At 48.2% G+C, this 16,605-nt stretch overlaps 2 protein-coding genes across 2 annotated transcripts; one reads left to right on the forward strand and one right to left on the reverse strand.

The window, feature by feature from the left end:
- The first annotated feature begins 4,299 nt into the window (after window positions 1–4,299).
- LOC119358978 (ethylene-responsive transcription factor ERF071-like) lies at window positions 4,300–5,201 on the forward strand. The gene is made up of 2 exons (XM_037625344.1): window positions 4,300–4,584; window positions 4,692–5,201. Exons 1-2 carry the CDS (start codon window positions 4,389–4,391, stop codon window positions 5,105–5,107), a joined length of 612 nt encoding a protein of 203 aa, XP_037481241.1. The 5' UTR covers window positions 4,300–4,388; the 3' UTR covers window positions 5,108–5,201.
- A 134-nt stretch (window positions 5,202–5,335) lies between these two features.
- On the reverse strand, window positions 5,336–7,542 carry LOC119353311 (60S ribosomal protein L18-2). Its single transcript, XM_037619910.1, has 5 exons — window positions 7,430–7,542; window positions 7,257–7,346; window positions 7,038–7,166; window positions 6,751–6,933; window positions 5,336–5,706 (listed from the first exon to the last, which is right to left on the reverse strand). The coding sequence occupies exons 1-5, from the start codon at window positions 7,430–7,432 to the stop codon at window positions 5,548–5,550; spliced, it is 564 nt and encodes a 187-aa protein (XP_037475807.1). The 5' UTR covers window positions 7,433–7,542; the 3' UTR covers window positions 5,336–5,547.
- Between the last annotated feature and the right edge of the window lie 9,063 nt (window positions 7,543–16,605).

The raw sequence follows: 16,605 nt of genomic DNA on the forward strand, positions 1-16,605 counted from the left end.
GCCCCCACCCAGGTATGCAAGAACTAGGCCTAGGTAGGCTATGGGCCTATGTCAGGAAAAAAATGAAAGGGCTGGGCGCTAGGCTTCACGCAGTAGCGCAGCAAGCAGCAGGCCGATCGCTTGCCGAGATCGATTCAACCGGGAGCGAGTCCTTCACGTGGAAAAAGGGAGCAATCGACGCGAGCCTTTCCAATTCCATCACGGCAATCAGGTCGGTGCAGCTATTCGAGCCCTAAGCCGCCGCCGCCCGACGTTAGTACTGGTACTGCCGCCTCCTCCCTCATGTGTCCTGGTAATTTCCTTCCTAATTAGCTGCTGATTTCAGTTCTTAGGGCCCCCATCTGCAATTCTATATAGGCAGTTAGGAACACGTATAATCTAGTTCCCGCTGATTTCAATTCCACGGACCTCGATCTGTAATTCTGTGTAGGTACACGCACTAACACTCATCACCAAATTGACCATTAGGTATAACATATTGCCGTTCCTTGATGCATAAGCCGATACTTTTCAAAAGTTGATGCAACTTTTTTTCCAGCATTGTGTTATCATGTCGTAAAGGAAACAATACGTATACATCGGGTAGCGATAAAAGGAAAATAAAGAAGGCCGTGGATAAATTGGTACAATCACAGCGCGGAGATATGCACATATTCCTCAAGAGTAAAAGTGATGCTTCCACTGCTTCGGTAAACCAAGATGATGAGTTGGCGATGGTTGCCATCGAGGAAGAGCAGTAACCTATTTGGAATTCAAAATATGATCAACGAGAAGAAAATGCTGACACCAACATCGGTGATAACAATGTAAGTGGCTTCGAGAATGTAGGTAATTCATCAGATGCACATGCACAATCTGCTAGTCTTGATGAACAACATGTTCATGCTCCTGATATTTAAGATCCAAGAGATTAGGATAATCATAATAATAAAGCAAGATACATCCTAGTTGAGAAAGGGATGTCGGAGAGAAAAAATGAAATACCATGTAGAAGAAGCAGGAAGACATTTTTCATAGGCTCGTTATTATGAAATTAAGCAATGGAAAGCAACATGATAAAAAGTGGCTAGTTTATTCAAAAGATGCCTGACAAAGTTTTTTTGCTTATGTTGTAAGATTTTCTATTGTAGTGTTTCTTATGGAGATTTTTGAGCATGTCAGAGAAGTTGATTGCTATCATAATATCTTCATTGCTTATCCAGTCTTATTTACTATGCCCGTCACGGTCGCATCGGCCGAAAAAAGCTTTTAGAAGTTGAATTTATTGAAAAATTATTCGAGGTCAACAATGACTCATGAGAGGTTAAATGGCTTTGCTGCATTATGAATCAAGAAGAAATTATTGGATGAGATTGATATCGACCCTATCATAAGTGGCTTTGCATTGAGGGATGTAGAAGAAAATTTAAAGGTAATATGTATAAATTATTTGATTCGCATACTGATTCATAATATTTCATGCATACATATTTCATTGTTATTATTATGATGTCTATATGAAGGGCCCCGAGTTTTAGTTTCGCCCCGGGCCCCCAAAATCTCAGGACTGGCCCTGTTCACAGTTTTACATATGATATCATCAATTATGATGCTAGTATGGGATCTATCTTGCCGCACTCTTCATCTTGTTGATGAACGACAAGCAAGCTGATGCCTTTTCCATTTTCTGAAACATGCGTGTGCTGCAAAGTTCAGAGCATGTCTTATAGCTAAAGCTTCAGCTAGTTCTACATTTTCCCACTTGATGAACGAAGCCTACTCTGGCTGCTTGTACAGATCTTAGGTGATCTTAGATTATCACGCCTTGTGTGGGTGTAGTTGAACAAGAAACAATCAGGAAACATTCCATCAGCTCCAATGGTTTCCTTTCAGTCTCCTTTTCTGCAATGCTGAAGTGGTTCCCAATCTTCTGCAAAGAACCGGTTTCAAGTTTATTCAGTTAGACAGTGAAGTATACACATGTGTTATGCATGACATCGCAGCTTCAAAGTGACAAACATGGAAGAGAGTTTTGTCTAGGGTGAGAAAATATTAATCTTTGCGTTGTCATTATTTACATCATCAAGGTTTTTCTGCTGAAACCAACGTTTCCTGGCAGCTAAGGTACTGCACGGTGATTAATCAAATGTTAATGGTCACCACTTCCACTAGAACGAAATAGATTGACACTAGAAGCAAAAAAATGGGAATATGCGGATTTGGAGGCGTACCTGTGTCGCTTGGCTGCCGGCGGCGCTCCCGCTGTCCTGTGTCGGACGAGGGGCAGGTCGGGGACGAAGGAGATGACGAGCGGCAAGCGGACGATCAGCCGGTGGCGAATGACGGAGGCGACTGCGCCAAGGGATGGAATCCGGCTGCGGCGGCGACAAGAGATGCGCTGACTCCCGTCCAGATGGGGTGCGGGTCGTGCGCCTAATCCCAGCCGAGCCGAAGTTTTGGAGCCGAGCGCAGGGGCTGCCGAGCCGAGAACCAACGAACTGAGCGTCTCAGCGGCGAATCGTCGGATCGCCAGGTGGACCACGTGGCGTCATCTCACACAAGGTATGCACGGGGAGAGAATTACATTCCCGGCAAACGGGGTGTACCGGTGTAGTATTTGGATTGGGATTAACTTTTTGGTTTTAGTTTGGATGGGCTGTGCGGAACTGTTTAATAAAACCACCCACTCACACACACACACACACACACACACACACATCTCCCGCTAGCTCCTAGTCTTGTTGCTGGAAGCACCGCTGGCTCGTCACCCCACAGCCTTGCAGCTCTGGTCACAACAGTCAACACGTTACCCGCTCAAAGCATCGACGCTTTGCCGGCGACGGTTGCAACACTTTGTCGTTGGTCGCAACATCCCGTGGGCACCGTCACAGCTCGCCTTCAACCACCAACTTGCAGCGTGGTGGTGGTAGCCTAGGTAGTGTTCCCCCTGCAAGTGCAACAATACCTCGCTAGCCAGCCGGCAATTCCGCTCGTGGAGTGGTCGGGATAGGCTTGTAGCAGTGCCTTGGTCGCGGCCTTGCGGCATGGCGGAGACAAGCTCGCAGCACATATTGTGTGCGGCGCAGCGCCAATCTTGCAACATGCACCCTAACTTTGGAGCCTCAACGCAATGAGGCGGAAGGGGGAGGTTGGGCCGATGACTTGCAAGAGAGAGGAGGAATGGATGATCAGGTTGTCGTTGGAAAATAAACGACTTGCTTGGATTCTCATGCGGTAGAGGGAGGGCGGTGTGTGGGCCTCACTGGGACGCATGACATGCGTGGAGGCGGTATTTTGACCAAGTTTGTACCAAAAATTATTGGCATTCATAATATAGCATTACCATCATTAGAATCATCATGGAATATATTTTTATATTATATTTATTATGCATTGTAGATGTGGATATTTTCCAATACGGTTTTCGCTAGAGAAAAAAAAACTTTGCAAAGTTTGACTTCAAACAATTTTAATATGCAGAGTAAAAAGAAAAGAGACGGTACTGAGTTGTACTCCCTCCGCCCCAAAATAAGTGACTCGACTTTGTACTAACTTTAGTACAAAGTTAGTACAAAAGTCGAGTCACGTACAAAGTTAGTACAAAAGTCGAGTCACTTATTTTGGGACGGAGGGAGTAGTACATAACGCCTGCTTGCTGAAGAAAATGCGCATAACTTGCTCGAATGATAACGACGATATCATGTGCAATTAAGCGATGCGACGCGAGCTTAGCCGAAGTCAGACGGACTCCGGGTCAGACAAAGGTCCCGATGCATAACCCGTCGACGGCCGCGGCATCCGGTGGGCCGCCGTCGGGTTATTACGCATCCCATTCGGCAGGACAACAGTGCATTACCCAGACTGTTCAGCAGCGCACGCATCGCTGCCAACACGCCTGGCGCGGCTGCGGCTCCGCACAGGGCTTCCTGAAAGCAGAGGCGGCGGCCACGGCAGACCAGACCAGAGTACCAGACCACGCGGCTGCGATGAAAATGAAACCCGGGGGTCCGAGACTGTCGTAGGCTCGTAGGCCAGGGAGTTGTTCATTCTATCTGAACTAAAGGCGGCACGGCGAGCAGATGATCTCGGGCCCGGTCGGCCGGGATCACGCGCACGCGACGCACCGTCTCGCGGTCACCACCCGAGCAAAACAGCGGCGCGCGGCGATGCGGCGTCCACCGATTCGCCCGTCCGAGGAAGCTGCCCCGACGGGACGGCCGCCGTCACGTTCCACCTCCGAGGAATTCACTCGCTCGGCTCCTCTACTTAAGCGCGCGCCGCACACGACTCACATCACCTCACCTCTCGCCCCACTGCCACAGCAGCGCCACCTTTCTTCTACAGAACTCGATCGTCTCCTACACCAGATCCAGCGCTCTCCTCTACTTGCTTTATAAGCAGCATACAGCATGTGTGGCGGCGCGATCATCTCCGACTTCATCCCGGAGCGCGACCACCGCGGCGGGAGCAAGCGGAGCCTCTGCACCGCCGACTTCTGGCCAAATGCCGCCGGCGCCGGCGCCGCGTTCGACGACCCTACCGGCCACCACGACTTCTACCCAGCCGACCTGACCGGCGCCGGCGCCTTCACGCCTGAGCACCAAGGTACCGTCACGTTCTAGCATCACGCCAAGCACTTGCTCCTACGCATTATCTGTGCCCGAACGTACCGTGAAAACCTTCTGCCTTCCGGCGTGCGTGCGTGCGTGCAGCGGAGGAGGAGCCGAGCAGGAAGCGGGAGCGCAAGACGATGTACCGCGGCATCCGGCGGCGGCCGTGGGGCAAGTGGGCGGCGGAGATCCGCGACCCGGCCAAGGGGGCGCGCGTCTGGCTCGGCACCTTCGCCACCCCCGAGGGCGCCGCGCGCGCCTACGACCGCGCCGCCCGCCGCATCCGCGGGACCAAGGCCAAGGTCAACTTCCCCAACGAGGACCCGCCCCTCGACCTCGACGACTACGACGTCGCCAACGTGGCCGGCTTCATCCACCAGCCGTCGTACATGGCCGATGCCGCCGCGCCGGCGACCTTGGCGCCAGAGGTGGCGTACGCGCACCAGCTGCCGCAGCAGGACGAGCCCGGGATGGAGCTCTGGAACTTTGGCAACATCAACGCTCAAGTGCCTATGTGATAGATAGAAACTGTTCGTTTCTTCTACATGTAATATTGCTTTTACCTAATTATTATTGTGCTTATGATGAATTATGATCTGCTTTTGACGGCCACTGTCATCGGATCTTGATACCAGCCATCCTCGTGGCCAATTTAGTGAGAATCGCCAAATATCATCTAACGAACACTGAAAAGTTACATTTGAAAAGTAGAATGAGCACAAGCAGCCTAACACCAACGACACTGCAAACGGAGACAACTTCTGATACTAGAAATGATATTCATAACTGGATTGCAAGCATGGTCTCAAGTTGCAAAATACTGAAACAAGAATGAACTGGTTCTGAATACTCATCGACACAAGACTCTGACATCTAAAGCAGTATGATTCTGGTACCCAAAAAAGTGAAGATTGACCGATAACAGCAAATGTGACAAGGGTGCCGAAAATTCCACGGCTTAAACCTTGAAGCCCCTGCTGTTCCTCCTTCCTCTTGCCTTCTCGAATTTCCTGCCCTTGGAGCGGACATATGGCTTGGTGTGGCTGTGTGGCACTCCTGGAGCCTTGCCAAAGTGCCTAACAGCCTCCCTGGCGTTCTTGGGACCCCTCAGGAGAAGCTATTAAGAAAATGTAAACTGTTAAAATGGTTGTCTATGGCATTTATCCATGAATAACGCTTCAAAAGCATGCAGCTCATATTGAGGTTCATCACTTATTTATGGGAAGGGGGAAACCATCATCATACCACATGTTTGACACATCTCAAAACAAAAGAAAAAGGATACCGTAAATCAGAGCAAATACCTCTACATGACTACAATACCAAAGATTCTAGCATCAGTAGCATGTACTAAAGTCTAAAGACACGGCAACGCAATGAAATCATAAAGACCATGTCAAGAAGGAACAGCGGCAACAACACACACACTGAATTATCACGTACTCCCTCTGTCCGGAATTACTTGTCGTAAAAGTGGATGAATCTAGACATATTTAAGTTCTAACACATACATTTCTATTCATTCCGCGAAAAGTATCCAGGACGGAGGGAGTACTATGAATCAACAAAGATTTACATTACTATTTATGCAAAGAGAACATATGCAAGTTTTAAACAACTCTTAACAAAGGAAAATAAAGTAGACAAGACCTTGTAACCAAGACCGCAACTACTACCATAAAATAAGCATATGTACATATTTGACCATTAAGATTGACTTTCTCAGTGAAAAGATATAGTAGTTAAATAATCATCAACAAGTTAGTTAAAGTTGGAAATTTGACCAGCTGTCCAGCACAACCATGAAAAAACTGCAATTGGCTGTAGGTACACGATATAGATTTAGACAGATATATCAACTTCGTTTATGTGTACCCTTAACACCTGACAATAGGAAAACCGATGAATCAGAAAAATAATACATCGTTCCTTGAATACCCTACCACAACCTACACCTAAAAGTCTCTCTGTAACACACTATGAGCATGAACAATAAACTTGGTTTTCTCCACCTGCAGGAGTCTAGCATACTTAATAGTTCAAACAATATAATTGTCTGCTTCGATTGTAAAGCTTTGGATACTACCTCATGCAATATAAAATGCATCAAACAGCAATATTAGCAAATACAGTAGCTAAAAAAGGAGAACTCAAGCCATACCGTGTTCTGTCCAAGCGGAGCACGGAGCGCGAGCTGGTCAAAGGTAAGGCACTCGCCACCGGCATTGACAATCCTGGCCCTCGCCGTCTCGGTGAACCTGAGCGCGGCCACCTTCATTGCCGGTATCTCGTAGACCCTCTGGTCATCGGTGATGGTGCCCACTATCACAGCGATCTTGTCCTCCTACACGCGTGTCACAACCACAAACACCGCCCAGGTAAGCTTCACATGGATTCATCCTGACCAAAGGTAAACAAAAAATGGCACCGCGCGCGAGAGAGGGATACCTTCCCCTCCATGAACCTGACGAGGCGGCGCATCGAGAGCGGGGGGCGGTTGGTCTTGCTCATGAAGAGGCGCTTCAGGATCACGGCGTTGAACTGGCTCTTGGTCCTCCGGACCAGGAAGCGGTAGAGCTACGAACAGGAAATCCAATTGCGGTAAATCTGAATCCCTGAGCAGTAGACGGGGGTGCTGCGGTGACACCGGATCGAAGGGGGACTGACCTTGACGAGCAGCTTGAGGTACACATCGTCCGATTTGGGCGCCGTGCGCTTGGTCCTCTTGTTGCGGCCGCCGGCGACGAGGTCGATACCCTGGGTGCCACGGGAACGGACGGTGTCAGCTAGGCGTACAGTTCAGAGGAAGACGAGGATGAGGGAGCGGAATGAGAGATTACCATGGTTGCGCGGTGGAGGCTGCAGCAGCGGCGAGGGTCAGGGCGGCAGCGGCGGCGGCGGGACGGGTGCTAGGGTTTTGGATGGAGTGAGGAGTGGAGTCTAAATATGGTGGTGTGGGCGGAGAATCGTTTGGGCTGGGCCTAAATTGGTGGTCTTTGTTTCTTTCGTTTGGGCCCAAAGAAGCCTTCCTTGTTCCTTAACGGATGACGAGTTTTCCCTCAAAAAAAAAATCAAGTGAAGAGCTTATTGCCTCCAAAAGATGGTGAAGAGCTTATTTCCAAAAAAAAGTAAAAGTGAAGAGCTTATTGTGCTGGCGATAGCCAGATGATATTTCTCTCTCTCTCTCTCTCCACTTGGAACATGTGATCAAGGTGAGTCGTGCACTCGTGCTCAACTATTTGAAGTTTGGATGTTCAGACAGACGAAAATGGAGAAGAACCTTTTCATTCGATCATGTAATATTTCGTTTGCCATCTTGCGATAAGGAGGTGGTACATTTTTTTTTTTTTGCAACGATGATGCTTCTGTTGGTGCTTGGTGGAGCTGACTTATGCGCCGGTGGTTTATTGTTTTGTTGTGATTTAGAGTCGGAATCACAGTGCAAAACCTGGTGTTATGTCTTTCTTGTTACTATAAATCATAGGCACCCATCGCAAAAAAAGAAGAGAAGAAGATTAGGCACGCTTTGTAGCGCCGGGAACATGTAGGCTTGACATGCGTTAGGAACTCTGAAGTAGATAGCACAGCAGAAAAAGAGACATGGATCAGCCCAAATTCCGCCCATAACTTGCTGAGGGGCTTAGAACTGCTCTAATAAACACATGCAAGGAAATTGTGCACCATTGCGCTATTGCTATATGGTTTGTTACGGCTCATGGCTTGCAGATGACAAAATAACCAGCATACAACATTTTATGGCCTGGTCAAAACAGATTATTCTCACTGAACTAGAGCTCCTTGGTGATGCATTAATTTTACGTGTGGTTTATTGTTACTTTCAGTAAACAACCTGCTCTTCCCATTTTTCCCACTGGAGCAGAGTACTGACATTTGCATATCTACTATAGGTCTCTGGATTCTTGTCTTTCTCTAACCACCATGGTGGACAAAATAATCTGAAATCCAATTGTATGAAGCACATCTGAGATGGCCTTTGTCCACCTAGATGCACCAACGTAATAAAGGCAAAAGCACGAAGCAATGGAGATGAAGGGAAGCAACAGAAATTACCTTGTGGTATCTGAGATGTGGCGACGTGGACCGAAAACAAAAACAAACAAAACTGAAGCTGGTAACTTCTACAGTAATACACAATGACATTCATTTAGATGCATGGACGAGAGAAAAAAGAGTTGTGATGCCAATAAAGATTGCATGTCAGAACAGTTCACCATGTTAAATGAGATGACTACTATCACATCTAGGCTGTCAACAAAAAGAAGACAACAATGGGTAACTACATTAGTCATTTTTGTTACAGTGCACAAAACCAAACCAATACTCTTCTCTTTGGTGCTTTGCTCCTCATCATACTTTCTGGAGTTCTAGTTTCATTCCAACCTTTATAAGACTGCAATCATCTATAACAGAAGTAACCAGCAAAGAAAGCAGAGGGGGGGAAGTTCAACCACTCCCGATTACATCCTAAAGCAAAGGTAGCCACAGCTCAAAATCTCTGGCATACGAAACCAAGCGCATTACAGAAGCAAAAAACAACAGCGCTATGCTCGAACACCTCAGTCATGACTAGCAAATCAAGGACAGATGATCTTTATCTCCAGTCTTGGGACCCAAAAGATCCGACTACTCCTCGCACGGAACACCTCAGCTTTGACTAGCTCCAGTGATCTTGCTTGTTGTTTTCAAGAGTCCTTCACCTGCCAAATCAGACAAACAATCAATTCAGTAAACCACTCGAAAAATGACATCAATGGGTTCAGCAGGCTACTTCTGCTGGAAGCATGCAAGGTTGTGTGCTTTCCATATGTACTCTAGAAGACAGATGCTACCCCAACAGTGCAGACCGTCCTAGATTCAGCCCCCATGCCCTTTAGCCAAATATGGAAGCATGATTCAGGATCACTGAAATTAAACCCTATCCCAGTTGACACACCAACAACATTCCATACAAACCTAGCAAGGGGACAATAAGAAAATAAGTGCTTGATACTCTCATTCCGTGCAAACCTAGCCAGGCATCAAGTTTTCGGATCATCCTAGCCTCCAGGAAATCAAGGTTACAAGCTTCCAAAGCAGCAAAAGAAACAGGGACTCCTAGGTACTCAAGGGGAAGAGTTCCAACAGGGCAGCCAAAAACATCAGAGTAAATTCAGCAACTGAATTTCCCCCCCTCTTAGAATAGTTCAATTTCAGTCCAGACATAAGCTCAAACATATAAACAGAAGGTTGAGATTAATAGCTTTATCAGGATCATGACTAACACATAAAATCGTGTCAACCTTAACTAGAATGTGTAATTAGAATTAAAATGAGCAATCTGGATAGGACCATTTGACATTGTTAGTTGTGTAAACCTGTTGTAATATGGTCGTGGTAAAACCTGGAAGGTGCCCATGTGTTGGTGCACTGTGGGTGAGTGGAGTGATGGTGAACTGCATCTGTTGCAACCATCAGTTCACGTAGTGGGTGTACTGAGTGTGTACCCAAGTATTGTAGCAGAGTGTGGGCTGTGTGCGTGCACTGGTATGGCTACAGTGGTGTTGGTTTCTGTAACTGGACATCAAAAGAGTAGAGCCGGAGTGTGTCGCTGGTTTAGTAAATGGAAAAGGGCATTCGTTGCCTGGAAAACCAACCTGTGTGTGTGCTGCTCTGCTCCTCCTCTGTTTTTGCTTGTGTCCATTTTGCTCGAACAGCTTGCGTGCGTGTGTGTATCCACCCAGAACTAGGCGAGAGAGAGAGGCTCTTGCCAACAATTGGCACCAGAGCCAGCGAGGGGTGATTGGCGGCCATGGACAAGACGCCGGAGGCGGCGTTCAAGGCGGCGGAGGATGCGCTAAAGGAGGCGGCGGCTGCGCGAGCGGAGGCGGACGCAGCCAAAGCCGAACTGGCGGCGCTAAAGGGGGAGATGGCTGGTGCAGAGCAGAAACCGGGGGAGTTGATGCCGGTGGCCCAGGCGCTGCCGGTGAGGCCCCGAGGTCCCATCAACTACCCGCAGCTCACCCGCACCAACTATACCCTCTGGGCGATGCAGATGCGGGTGGCGCTACAGTCAGCCTGCGTGTGGGAGGCAGTCCACTCCGACAAGGTGGAGTTCGAGCTGGATCGTGACGCGCTCCTGGCAATTTATCAAGGCGTGCCGGAAGATGTGCTCGCGTCGCTCGCCGGCAAGGACACGGCGAAGGCGGCGTGGGAGGCCATCAAGTCTGTGCACGTCGGCCATGACCGCGTGCGCGAGTCGAACCTGCAGGCGCTGCGTAAGGCCTTCGAGGGGCTGGAGATGGGCGACAACGAGCAAACAGAGGTCTTCGCCACGCGCGTGAACAAGATCGTGTCATCCATCCGTGCGCTCGGCGATGAGGTGAAGGAGATCACCGTTGTCCAAAAGATGCTTCAAGCGGCGCCAGCGCGGCTCATGCATTTGGTCACCGCATTGGAGCAGTGTGTCGATCTGAAGACGCTCACGGTGGAGGACCTACTCGGGCGCTTCAAGGCGTATGAGGAGCGCATTAAGCAGCGCTTTGGTGATCCTGTTGATGGACAGCACCTCATGCTGACCAGGAAGCAATGGGAAGGTTACGTCGGGAAGAAGAACTGGGGCAGCAACGGAGCAGGTGGTAGTGGAAAGGGAGGCGCTGACCGTGGAAGTGACCACGGAAGAGGCGATGACCAGTCGTCGAGCGCGAAATCTGCTGCAACTCCGAAGAAAAAATTCAAGTGCTATAATTGTGGTGAAAAAGGGCATTTCTCGAGGGAATGCACCAAGCCAAAGAAGAAGAAGCAAGAAAGAGCCATGGTGGCTGAGAAGCAAAATGAAGAACCTGCTCTTCTACTGTCAGAAACCTGTGTAATATCAGGTAACTCAGTAGAAGCAAAGGGCAGGGTGTACCTCAATGAAGAAAAGGTGAAACCACAACTTAGTGATGATGGAAGGTATGACACTAAAATGTGGTATCTTGACACTGGAGCTAGCAACCATATGACAGGCTCCAAAGCAATGTTTACTAGTATTGATGATTCAGTTACTGGAGTAGTCAAATTTGGAGATGGTTCCCTGGTTGAAATTGAGGGCAGGGGTACCATACTTATTACTACAAGAGATGGGGCTCATCGTGGGCTAACTGATGTTTATTACATACCAAAGTTGAGAAGTAATATCATTAGTCTCGGACAGTTGGAAGAGTATGGTTGCAAGGTCATATTAGAAGATGGGTACCTGCAAATATTTGATCAAGGGAGAAAACTGCTAGTAAAAGTACCAAGAGGAGAGAACAGGCTGTATATACTGAATATTAGTTTGGGCATGCCTGTGTGTTTACTGTCATCTATCACTGATGTGTCATGGTTGTGGCATGCTCGTTATGGTCATCTAAATTTTGATGCCTTGAGGTCTTTAGCTCAGCATGACATGGTTAAAGGGCTTCCTTTAGTGTGCCACAAGGACAGGGTATGTGACGGCTGCCTCATTGGCAAGCAGCGTCGACTACCATTTCCAAAGCACGCAACTTTCAGAGCAGAAAAAAGTCTTGAGTTGGTGTATACAGACCTGTGTGGTCCAATTACACCTGCAACTCCTGCCGGAAATCGCTACTTTATGCTTATAGTAGATGATTTCAGTCGGTTCATGTGGGGAGTGCTGCTGAAAACCAAAGATCAAGCATTTGTTGCATTCAGAAGGTTTAAAGCAGCTGCAGAGTTGAAAAGTGGGCTGAAGTTGAAAGTGCTCAGGAGTGATAGAGGAGGAGAATTTACATCTGTTGAATTCAATTCCTTCTGTGAAGATCATGGAATTCAACGCCAACTCACTGCACCCTACAGCCCTCAGCAGAACGGAGTTGTGGAGAGACGCAACCAAACTGTAGTTGCAATGGCACGGTGTCTGCTGAAAAGCCAAAATATGCCGGGCTGTTACTGGGGGGAAGCAGTTGCTACTGCCATTTATATCTTGAACCGAGCCCCCACGAAGAGTGTTGCTGGAAAAACACCTTATGAAGCTTGGAATGGCTATAAACCAAATGTTGGCCATCTTCGGACTTTTGGTTGTTTGGCTCACGTCAAGGTAACAGGTCCATCTGGTGGGAAATTAGCTGACAGAAGTATTCCAATGGTATTGATTGGCTATGAGAAAGGCTCAAATGCATACAGACTTGTCAATCCAGAGACAAATCGTGTGTGTGTATCAAGGGATGTTGTTTTTGAAGAATCAAAAGGTTGGCAGTGGTCCAGTGGAGATGATGTCACGATCAGTGATGACACTGATAGGTTTCTGGTTCACTTTGAACCTGAACAAACTGAATCAGTGAATGACCATGCTGCTCAAGAAGGTGAAAATGCAGAAAACAGGGAAGGTACAGAACCAATTACACCTAGGCAAGCAGTGCTTCCAGGGTCACCTGTTATACCTGCTATGGTGACACCAATATCCTCTGTTGCTGCAGAAAGTCCTGAATCATCTGCTCCACTGAAAATGCGCTCCCTTGATGAGATTTTCGATGCTACCTCTCCACACTGGAGTCCAGCTGATTATGACCATATGGAGGAACTTGAGTTGTGTATGCTAGGTGCAGAGGAGCCAACTCACCACAATGATGCTCTGAAGCATGAGCATTGGAAGAAAGCCATGGAGGAAGAGCTGAAATCCATAAAAGAAAATGATACATGGGAAATGGTAACACCACCTACTGGAGTGCGAGCCATTGGACTGAAATGGGTATTTAAATTGAAAAAAGATGTTGAAGGCAATGTGATACGCCACAAGGCAAGGCTAGTCGCCAAGGGGTATGTGCAACGTCATGGCATTGACTTTGATGAGGTCTTTGCACCTGTGGCACGCCTAGAAACTGTGAGGCTACTAATGGCATTGGCAGCAAATGAAGGGTGGAGGGTACACCATATGGATGTGAAATCAGCATTCTTAAATGGAGAATTGGAGGAAGAAGTGTATGAAGTGTACATGAAGTCCTGTTGGTTTCATTAGAAGTCCCGTTGTCTCTTGGTTTCATTAGAAGTCCTGTTGAACATGCGGTGTACATGAAGAATTCTGGAAATGCACGACTGCTGGTTGGAGTATATGTTGATGATTTGATCATAACCGGTTCTAGTGCAGAAGAAGTGGCTATGTTCAAGGAACAGATGAAAGACATGTTCAGTATGAGTGACTTGGGTCTACTTTCATATTATCTTGGCATTGAAGTTGCGCAAGCTGAAGATGGCATTTCACTCTGCCAATCTGCATATGCACTGAAGATACTAGAGAAGACTGGCATGCTGGATTGCAATCCTTGTCAAACACCCATGGAAGAAAGGCTGAAGTTAAGTAAGAATGGAGAAGGACCCAAAGTGGATCCAACATACTACAGGAGTGTAGTAGGAAGCCTCAGGTACTTGGTTAACACCAGACCTGACATCTCCTATGCTGTTGGCGTTGTAAGCCGATACATGGAGAGCCCAAATTCCCAGCACATGGCAGCGGTGAAACAAATTCTGAAGTATATCCGTGGAACTCTGAACCTTGGATGCAAATACTCTCAGAATAAAGGAGAAAAGCCCAGCCTGCTTGGGTACTCTGATAGTGATCACGGTGGAGATGTTGATGACCGAAAAAGCACAACTGGAGTACTCTATTTCCTTGGCAAGAGTCCAATTACATGGTTGTCCCAGAAGCAGAAAGTAGTTGCAATTTCATCATGTGAAGCTGAATATATTGCTGCCGCTAGTGCTGCTTGTCAGGGTTTGTGGCTTGGACAACTACTTGCTGAGATGGAAGGGAAGCAGCCAGTTCAGGTTGAGTTGTTGGTTGACAACAAGTCGGCTATTTCATTGGCCAAAAATCCTGTTCACCATGATCGCAGTAAGCATATCGATATACGTTATCATTTTATCAGGGACTGTGTGGAGAATGGCAAGATCGGGGTGAACTATGTTCCAGCGGGAGATCAGCTGGCAGACCTACTTACCAAGCCCCTTGGGCGTTTGAAGTTCCTGGAGCTCAGACGAAGGATTGGCATGGTGGTTGTCAAATGAAGACAACAAGGTTTAGGAGGAAGATTGTTAGTTGTGTAAACCTGTTGTAATATGGTCGTGGTAAAACCTGGAAGGTGCCCATGTGTTGGTGCACTGTGGGTGAGTGGAGTGATGGTGAACTGCATCTGTTGCAACCATCAGTTCACGTAGTGGGTGTACTGAGTGTGTACCCAAGTATTGTAGCAGAGTGTGGGCTGTGTGCGTGCACTGGTATGGCTACAGTGGTGTTGGTTTCTGTAACTGGACATCAAAAGAGTAGAGCCGGAGTGTGTCGCTGGTTTAGTAAATGGAAAAGGGCATTCGTTGCCTGGAAAACCAACCTGTGTGTGTGCTGCTCTGCTCCTCCTCTGTTTTTGCTTGTGTCCATTTTGCTCGAACAGCTTGCGTGCGTGTGTGTATCCACCCAGAACTAGGCGAGAGAGAGAGGCTCTTGCCAACAGACATCACAAAGCATCAACTGGCATTGGTTTAATATCAACAAATCATGTCGTATTCTTGGATATCTTAGGTCTATTCTATGGACATGTTGGATTCATTTATGTAAGACAAGAGTTGCGTGAGTAGAAAAGAGTCAAGATAAGGTACTCTTGAATTGGGCATAGGTTAGGGCGGACATAAATGACAATGAAATGATAGATTCGGAAGACTTTAATAGATTACACATGTACTAAGACCGAGTGCAACCCAGGCAAAAGGTTAGATAAATTTGGATATGGTATGTGTGCAACTGTCATAACATACTAAATATTGTTCTGGTAGCAAGAGTAATGATCTGACACACAAAAATCATGTTAAGTACGTAATAAGTTGGTTCAGTTAAGCGTAAAGATACAAGTACCACAAAGTCACATGTACACACATTCAGAATGTAAACTATGATTCCCCACAAAAAAAAAATGTAAACTATGATAGCAGCAAAGTGAAATGGGATATTTTAGAAGTTTTCAGAGAACGTATTCCTATAATTTTGCATGATAGCCATGACAGTACTATATATGAAACTGAAATCATATTTGTGAGTATGTGAATCAAGATGATGTGATTGAATGACCACGCCCCACCAAAGCAAGTTACGCTCAATCTCGCTGATAACTAGATTTTCATAGACAACCAGATAGAGCAGTTATAATGTTATACAAAAATCTACAGTACGTGACATACCCACGATCAAATCATTATGTGAATTGCAACATGCTGCTAACAGCACAACATTACAGTACTAATCCAAGCGCGATTACGAACTCGATCCACATTGCAAACTCTAAGACCAGGTTGAGGAGCCCTTCCTGATGCACCCCGGCGGCCTTTCCGACCCCAGACTACGGCCATGAGCGGAGAGGAGAGGAGGGGAGGGAGCGGCGGTTCGTACCTACGCGGAACTGGCGTCGTTGTCTCGGTCGACACCGGGAGAGGTGTCTGGAGTCGCGGACGGATCGGAGTCGGTGGCCGCGCCGAGCACCCGAGGGGCGGGGCGCCCTGGGTCGGGATTGGCCCCTGCGGACTCGCCGAGGGAGCCAACCCCCGGTGTGGAGGAGGCGGCGGCGGTGTCGTCGTCTCCCCGCGCCCTCTTCACGCCCCGCGGCGCGGCTTCCACGGAGGGAGACGACGAGGCTGCGGAGGCAGGCGTCGCGGACGAAGAGTGGTCGGCGTTGGCGGCGGCGGGCTTGCCGACATCAGCGAAGGAGTCCGCGCGGGCACCGGGGGTCGTGGAGGCAGAGGCGTCGTCGGGGTCGTCGTCGTCGTCGTCGAGCCCGTGCTCTTCCCTTCTTTTTTGCGCTTGGCGATAGCGAGCTCTTCCCGAGCGTTCCAATCATCGAATAATCGCAGGAACGTGGGGAGAGCTCCTCGTCCACGGCGGTGGTGTCCTTGTAGAGGCCGAAGACGTGTCCGGGGAAGTTCGGGTCGCCTGACACGGCTGCCCCGACCAGAGCCCACGTCCCGTCCCCCGAGCCGGTCACGCCGACCAGAGCGCGAG

This window comes from Triticum dicoccoides, chromosome 2A, assembly GCF_002162155.2.
Source record: "Triticum dicoccoides isolate Atlit2015 ecotype Zavitan chromosome 2A, WEW_v2.0, whole genome shotgun sequence".
NCBI classification, from domain to species: Eukaryota; Viridiplantae; Streptophyta; class Magnoliopsida; order Poales; family Poaceae; genus Triticum; species Triticum dicoccoides.

What these genes read in the sequence shown, in the direction of transcription:
- LOC119358978 (XM_037625344.1), top strand. Translation starts at nt 4,389, where the DNA reads ATGTGTGGCGGCGCGATCATCTCCGACTTCATCCCGGAGCGCGACCAC. An exon ending in CTTCACGCCTGAGCACCAAG is followed by an intron (nt 4,585 to 4,691) that starts GTACCGTCACGT and finishes GCGTGCGTGCAG; the next exon opens with CGGAGGAGGAGCCGAGCAGG.
- LOC119353311 (XM_037619910.1), bottom strand. An exon ending in ACCTCAAGCTGCTCGTCAAG is followed by an intron (nt 7,167 to 7,256) that starts GTCAGTCCCCCT and finishes TCCTGTTCGTAG; the next exon opens with CTCTACCGCTTCCTGGTCCG. An exon ending in CTCCGCTTGGACAGAACACG is followed by an intron (nt 5,707 to 6,750) that starts GTATGGCTTGAG and finishes TTTTCTTAATAG; the next exon opens with CTTCTCCTGAGGGGTCCCAA.